Source organism: Lathyrus oleraceus, chromosome 5 (assembly GCF_024323335.1).
Source record: "Lathyrus oleraceus cultivar Zhongwan6 chromosome 5, CAAS_Psat_ZW6_1.0, whole genome shotgun sequence".
In the NCBI taxonomy this organism is placed as follows: Eukaryota; Viridiplantae; Streptophyta; class Magnoliopsida; order Fabales; family Fabaceae; genus Lathyrus; species Lathyrus oleraceus.
In genome coordinates this window covers 111,231,562-111,239,354 of record NC_066583.1, presented here as the reverse complement: position 1 = coordinate 111,239,354, position 7,793 = coordinate 111,231,562, and the positions used below count along the sequence as shown (strand labels likewise).

At 30.2% G+C, this 7,793-nt stretch overlaps 1 protein-coding gene across 3 annotated transcripts; it reads right to left on the bottom strand.

Annotated features, from left to right (window-relative positions):
* Positions 1-1,005: 1,005 nt before the first annotated feature.
* LOC127088078 (protein MRG2) lies at positions 1,006-5,669 on the bottom strand. Of its 3 annotated transcripts, none has more exons than XM_051028991.1 (10): positions 5,338-5,669; positions 5,210-5,263; positions 5,115-5,128; positions 4,894-5,030; positions 3,443-3,483; positions 2,838-2,900; positions 2,592-2,671; positions 1,920-2,089; positions 1,468-1,552; positions 1,006-1,374 (listed from the first exon to the last, which is right to left on the bottom strand). In XM_051028991.1, exons 1-10 carry the CDS (start codon positions 5,476-5,478, stop codon positions 1,266-1,268), a joined length of 894 nt encoding a protein of 297 aa, XP_050884948.1. In that variant the 5' UTR covers positions 5,479-5,669; the 3' UTR covers positions 1,006-1,265. The 3 variants fall into 3 exon arrangements, with proteins under 3 accessions (XP_050884948.1, XP_050884946.1, XP_050884947.1); XM_051028989.1 differs by having other exon boundaries at positions 2,838-2,942; positions 5,338-5,668; XM_051028990.1 differs by lacking the exon at positions 5,115-5,128 and having other exon boundaries at positions 2,838-2,942; positions 5,338-5,668.
* Positions 5,670-7,793: the final 2,124 nt, after the last annotated feature.

Below are 7,793 nucleotides of genomic sequence, written 5' to 3'. Positions count from 1 at the left end.
ACTTTTTTTTGTGAATGGTTAATTATTGAAAAAATTAACCACAGTTAATTGATTATTTATCCATTATACCACATCATAGTTTCTACACTAAAGAAGAAGAAAAACTAAGAAGCCATTTCCTATCGAATAAATCTCTCTTAAATATTCTCTTGGAGAAGTTACTCCAATAAAATTAAAAATTAAAAAAAAAAACGTTTTATTATTCTATAAAAAGCTATTTAGATAATGTCATCGCAGATACTCTTAGCGCATTATTATTTTGCATTCTAATTTTTGTTTTGTATTTCACTACCCTCGTGCACCTATAATTTAACAATGTAACTATCAGTTCTGTCAGCAACAAAAATAACAAATAACAATATCAATTATAGGCAAGTGTTGCATTTAAAATAGTGCTACAAGTCTTTACATCCCCCTTAGACTCGTTTAATGTTTCTATTTTATTTCTTGACAATTCATCTAAGGTTTTATATATCCTTTTTTTTTGTTTGCAACAAGAAAGTTTTGAATTCTTTCGGATATGAAACAAATATATTCAAACTGCAAAAACTAATTCTTCAAACAATGTAAGATAACGACAAACTAATGTCAGTTTTGTTTTGTTTTTGTTAAGAATTCAAACCTCCTAAATTTTTTGAACAAATCTTGCTGATTAGCTTTTTGAATCTCCAGGTGCCAGAATTGAACATGATACCCCCGTAGGATTGTCTACTGTCAAAAAATTGACAGTCAAACAAAATCAGTTCAACTGTAGTCATTGGATTTTTGTGCGTTACTATGTCATATACCTGCAGTCAATGTTGGTCCCTTTCATAAACATGGCCGACACATAGCCCTAAAACATTATACTGTATTATACGGCAGGCAACTATCCTCAAACCCAGTTCTATTTCAGGGATATATGGTTTTAGTTTATGCACGCATCAAGACTGTAATTTACATTCTAACACTCACTGAATGCAGCACTGTGATGACTGATGATAGAAACCGATATCACATTCACAATACTAAAAAGCTACTCGAGCATAAACCTCATCGATAGAAATCTTTTCGTTCAACAACAGACTAAATCTAAAATAAATTTCAGAGATACAACTGACATTTAAAAATGAGGGTCAGTAGCATCCTTTAAATAGTTCCTCTCCATTTAACCTGAAAAGGTTGGATTACCAAGACTACAAGTAACACTTAACAAATCTAATGTGACAACATTTGGACCTGTTAATAAACTGGATTTTTAACAAGCATTCTGAAACTGCATTATGCTATGTGATATTATGTGTAACACAAAAGCGTTTGTCGCTGCTGTTCTCAACATCTTCCTGGACATGATAAGAAGAAAGGAAAAATGCTCTCTGATTTTTTCGCAAGAACCTGCACCATATTAGAAACATGTCAGCCACCAGTAATACTATTTTTCCCAATTAAATTCATAGTCAATGACTATTTAAATATAAATATTGATACCTGAGAAAGTCAAGTATTTGTGCCTGGAGTTCTGCCAATGTATCGCCTTCAATGTTAGCATGGAATAATAACTCTGGCAATTTAACTTTCAAATACAGAAAAAGTGCATCATTAGTAAATAGATAGAATCACAAGTATAAGAAGTCCTAATAATAAAGCTTAACTGAATGCAAAGTTTAAAATGCAGAGTTGCAGACTTAACAAAACTATGAACTCATAGCAATAAACCCATATGTGAGGCTGATCCCAATGGCCAGCATTTTGCAAAACAACTCTACCACTATCTGTATTTCCATAACAACAGAGTGCAAGGGCGGCAACTAAGTCGAAAGTCGTGACATGCCAAAATACAGAGATCTTAAAATCCTTATTTTTACTTTCACTTGCAAAACAATAAATGTGTAACTCTAAATGATATAATCATCTTGTTTGGGAAGGGCTAATGAGCATACCAAAGAGACGTAACAAATGCTCGGCACCGTATATAGCAGAAGGAACAATATCATTTGGACAAGCTTCTTGGTACTGCTGACGCTCATTATTGTACAAGAGCATCACTGGCAGCGCTTTGTCGAAGTAACAACACAGTCCTTTCATAATTTCTTCAACCGAATCAGCTATCCTATATCAAATATAGAATTAAACTGTAATAATAAGCATCACAAGTGGAAATATAAAAGATGTATCAAAAAATATATCTGAAGAGGTAGTGATTTCAAGATACTAACTCAGTATAGGACAGAAAGACAAAAACAGATTTCAGGCACAGGTTAATCATATAGGAGTTTTCTATTTGGATATGGTATCAACGGGAGAGAAAACGCCTAAGTTATAGACGGAATAAAAATACTGTTTTTTTAGAAAAAGAACACATAATTTGTGAGAAGAATGAAGCTGAGATTTATTCTTAATGATAATAAACACATCAACACAATTAATTTAAAAACAGTTTGCTGCCTGAACCCACTTTACTGTTTAAACTGATACATATCAGCATTTATACGGAGTTTCCCTGTTACTCCAAAATGATATATAAAATAGTTCAGCATACACTTATTTCCCACAAGACCTCTAGGTGTGTCAGCACAAAGCTTAAATATGGAGGATGCCACAGCAGAACTTACGGTCCACTTTTCTTCAATCTGTAATCAAAATAAGTCTTGAATATATCGTTCACATTAGGAGTACGTGGAAGCTTAACAAGCTGCAGAGAGAAAACATAAATCAACAATTTCGAAATGACAATAAGCTCCTCTTCCTTTGAAGTAAAAGGTGAACGGTACAAAGCTATATAAAATTGGCCATAAAGAAAATGAGGCACTGACTGATTTTTATAGATAATACTAATATATCAACCACAATATTTCTACCTTGCCAAGATGAGTAATAAACTCAAAATCATCAACTAATTGCTTCCTTAGTGTTGGTGGAATCTGAAAGTTGACAAGTTTATCAGGAAGAACCACAGTTTTTTCCTGACATTAAGCAAACAATAAAACCAGTTATATTATACCATGTAGTAAAAAAAATTGTAAGTGTTGGAATTTCGGCCTTCATTGTGGTCCGCCCCTAGTCGACTTAATTGCGGCATTTTGGCTTGCCTTCATTGCAGCCTCCAACACCTAAATTGTGTTGGGTTTGAAGGGGTGGATTTAGTCTCACATTGCTAAGAGATATGGCTTGTGTTGTGTTTATAAGTGAGAGCAATCCTCACCCTACAAGTCGGTTTTGTAGGGATGAGTTAGGCTCAACTCAAATTTACAAATTTTGAGAGTAAGCAACCATTCCCTCGCCGCATACCATACCAGGGACAAAACATGAGCAAAAAGATTGAAATATTTCATTAGAACTTTCCAAATAATTTAACATAGTTTATACTGATACAAATGAATTACATAAACTTCAATGATGCATTAGTGCTTATCATGTTTGATTATTTCCCTGTACAAAATAAACTTTAAAAAAGAGAAAATACCTTAACCAGAGAATCATTCTTTCTTTTCCTGCCTCTTGCTACTGCAATACATTTTTCCCGGAATGTCTTAGAGTTGGTTTAAAGTTTAAACATACTTTAGTGAAGTAATAAACCATAAAGTCCTCTTATTTATTTTACAACATATGCTACAAGAAAAACTACATTAAAAGGCCTAAGTGTGTTTGAATCAGAAGCATAGTATGTCTCAGGTTTATGTTGGTGTCCCCTCTGACTCTAGATATGTATTATCATCCATCTAGTCAAACCTAGGTGCTTCTCCAAGCCTTCTCATTGCATGCTCAAAGCACCTAAGACAAGACTCTATCATTTTTTCTACCATGAAAATCACCCAAACTTTCTCTATAATGATTACATTCCTAATGCTGTCTTGACTTGTGTAACCACCCATCATAACATCCTTACCAATGCACGAATGAGTTTACTTTCTTGTTAGACTTTTACCGCCCAACACTCACTCCCATTCAACATTACAATTATTTCAACTGCCAAGAAGAATTTTCTTTTGAAGTTTAAATAACACTTTTCTATTAAAATCAGTGTTGTCGATGGCGGAGAGCCAAAATCCCACCATACTGGCCGTTTTAGGGCGCCGTTATAGCAGATTATTGTGGGAAAACTTGCGATATCGGCTGATATTTACCATCGTGGCGAGCCCAAAAACCGCCATGTGTATCCGCCATGACACCGCTATTTGATAACACTGATTAAAATCCAAATTATTCTTCAATTTCGTCGACTCTACTTGGATTTTACGGTAGAGATCTGCCTCTAAATCCTTATCATTTTGAATGATAGATCCAAAGCAAATGAAATTAAAATAATTGTTTTTGCTCAAGTGTCTGTATTTCCCCAGTGTTCAAACTCTTTTGGAAGAATGCCATAAAAAGTTTAATAGGAGGTCAAGCACATAAGAGTGTTTTTGTTTGGGACATATGAATTGCAACAAACTGTTCCTTACCATGCATATGAATTGTATTTTCAATAAGCATGCTCAACAACTTGAATATGCAATCAACAACTCAATAACTACATATCTATATCGCTTCTAATCCTACAAAGAAACAAATGAATAATATAAACAAACTCATCCCCATATCCCTTTACTCCCAAAAGATAGAAAGCAGGTCGAGTCTTCTGCATCTCATACTGCACGCCAAGAAAACTATAATGAACTTTCTTGTCAGAGACTCCTACAAGGCTAATCAAACAAGATCAACTTCCATAGACTATGGTCCTCAAGACTCAAGACCGATATATACTCACCGAATTCCTACGCTCCACACAGTCAGTCACCTATCTATACCATGTCATAAAAAACAAGGAAATCGAGAGGATGTTATGTCTCAATTCTCAACCACGGCATTCAAAGGGAGTGAAAATAGTTTATAATTACTCCCGGTAACAAAAAATATAGAAAATAAATATCTGACCATTAGAAGCCTTGGACGAAGCGCGGGGCTTTCTCGCATTCTTTTCATTGCCAAATTCCGCATCAATTGAAAGTTTTACCCGCATATTTTCCTCAGTATGTTTCATCAAACGATCAATAACAACCCATTCATCCCAACTGCAGTAAAAAAAAACACACAAAACCTAACAAAATCAAACCCAGAGTTCTTAACATAATCATCATCATGAGAAGCAAGCATACCTTTTCTTCCATCCCTGAAAGAATCAAAAGCGAATCCCTTAAATAAAGCGCATTGAGAAAGCACATGAAATAATAAAACGGAGAGAAATTCTCACAAGATAATGAAGAAAGAATCTCCATTGTTTATGCTTGTACTCAATTTGCTTAACCTATTGAATAAAAAGCATTGAATTAGGTTTAAATGAAAACGGTAAAGGAAAGAGAGACACGAATGGAAGAAAACCTTGGCTTCATAAAGACATGTAGTGTGGAAAGCAAGCACTTTCTCTCCTTCAGCGTAGGGAGAAGCGGAAACATGGTTTTCGATTTCGGTTTGAGAGCTACTGCTATCGGAAACATCACTGCTTGTTTTCGAACTTCCCATTTTGATTTCGAGTTCTTCTTCTTCCAAAAAAAAAACACTATTGCTCTAATGCTGAGTTTCTCAGACTTCAAACCAAACCAGTAAAGAACACTGTAATTGCTTACTTGCTGAAGAAAGGTATTTTATTGATTTTGGATTGAATTTTCATATTTTAAAACATCATGTGGAATTTCGGTTTGGTTTTGATTTGTCCTCAATTAACATTAAATGGTGTTATGATTAGACAAAATAACTCTTTTTAAAAACTTATTTCTTATAATAAAAAATAAGAAATAAATATTAAAAAATGTTTGTTAACTGATAGGAGTATATACTTTTTTTATTAATTACATTATTACTTTATTAAGTTGTAGTATTTTATTTTAAATTAATTAATATTAAGTTGTCGTATTATTTTATTTTAAATTCTAATTAATATTTTGATTATGTTAAGTGGTGGTTGTTTGTAATTTCTTTTAACAAAAAGTAATGATTGTTTTCAATTGTGTATTTCAATGTGACATTATTTATTTTTTAGTGCAATCTTAGTCTCAATTTTTGTTTAGTTTCTTTAATTCAGCATATGTATTTAAGACATAACAAAGGAGTGGGACCCACGTTTTTCTTGTCTCTCTATTACTATTACTATTTCTCTACATTCCAGAAAAATTAATTAGTGTGTCTTCTAATTCTTAAAAAAAGTCATAATTTTTTTTAATAGGTAGAATTTTTTTTAGGATGTAACAGCATAATTATTTATTTTTGTATAATACACATCATTTTGTAAATAAATTATTATTGGTGATTTGGAAATTGAAGGGAAACATGAATTATACACAACCCATACTAAATGTGAATATGTGGACCGGTGAGATGGGGTATTCAGCTCAATTAATCTATTTTTAAAATTTATAATAATTTAAAAAATATTAATTAATGGTTTATTTACAAAATTATAAAAAATAAATTATCCTACAGTCACATCATCGAAAAATGCCACGTATTAAAAAATTAAGTATAGTTGTAATTTAAATATCTTTAAACTAACACACCCTTAATATTGTTATGATTTTTTTTCTTTTTTATTCACGTATTTGTTATGGCTAGTAAAAATAATTTGTAACTATTAAAAATATCTTAATTTTATCATCTTTTAATATTTTATAGGTATATTATTACTAATTTTATCCTGGAAATTGTTTTATAAAGCATTATATTATTTATCTTTTAATCCTTATTTAATTATTTTTCAATGTATTACTAGTAAAATATTTGTGTTATCGCATTAGTCATATTTAACTTGTCAACTCTGAAAATATATTATAGATCATAGACATTCACAGAATTATAAGTATAAACTAATGTATGCATCATAGACATTTTTTTTTCATTTATAAAAATATTTATATCAATAATACATATTTTTTTGTTTATAAAAATATTTGCATCAACAATATATTTTTTTCCGTTAATAAAAAGTTTATATCAATAATACATATTTTCCCGTTTATAAAAATATTTGTATCAACATTACACTTTTTTCGTTTATAAAAATATTTGTATTAACAATACACTTTTTCTAGTTTATAAAAATATTTGTATCAACAATACATTTTTTTTCATTTATAAAAGTATTTGTATCAACAATATATTTTTTTCTCGTTTATAAAATATTTGTATCAACAATACGTTTTTTCCCATTAAAAATAATATTTGTATCAACAATATATGTTTTTCTGTTAATAAAAATATTTGTTTCAATAATGCATTTTTTTTCGTTTATAAAAATATTTGAATCAACAATACATTTTTTTCCGCTTAAAAAAATATTTGTATGAACAATATAATTTTTCTCATTTATAAAAATATTTATATTAACAATATATTTTTTCCTGTTTATAAATATATTTGAATCAACAATATATTTTTTCCGTTTATAAAAATATTTGTATCAACAATACACTTTTTCCTATTTATAAAAATATTCCAATTAACAATACACTTTTTACTGTTTATAAAAATATTTGTATCAACAATATATTTTTTTCTGTTTATAAAAATATTTGTATCAACAATATATTTTTTTCTGTTTATAAAAATATTTGTATGAACAATATACTTTTTCCCATTTATAATGTATCAAAAACAAACTTTTTTCGATATATACAAATAACCCCGTTTATAAAAATATTTGGATCAACAATACACATTTCTCATATATAAAAATAAAATACATTATAAAAGTATTTGAATTTTTCCCGCATATAAAGATTTTTTCCATATATAAAAAATGTGCGTTTCATATATTTTATTATATTATCGATGACAAATAAATG

What these genes read in the sequence shown, in the direction of transcription:
- LOC127088078 (XM_051028989.1), bottom strand. Translation starts at nt 5,478, where the DNA reads ATGGGAAGTTCGAAAACAAGCAGTGATGTTTCCGATAGCAGTAGCTCT. An exon ending in CATGTCTTTATGAAGCCAAG is followed by an intron (nt 5,264 to 5,337) that starts GTTTTCTTCCAT and finishes TTTATTCAATAG; the next exon opens with GTTAAGCAAATTGAGTACAA. An exon ending in AGATTGAAGAAAAGTGGACC is followed by an intron (nt 2,090 to 2,591) that starts GTAAGTTCTGCT and finishes TATTTGATATAG; the next exon opens with GATAGCTGATTCGGTTGAAG.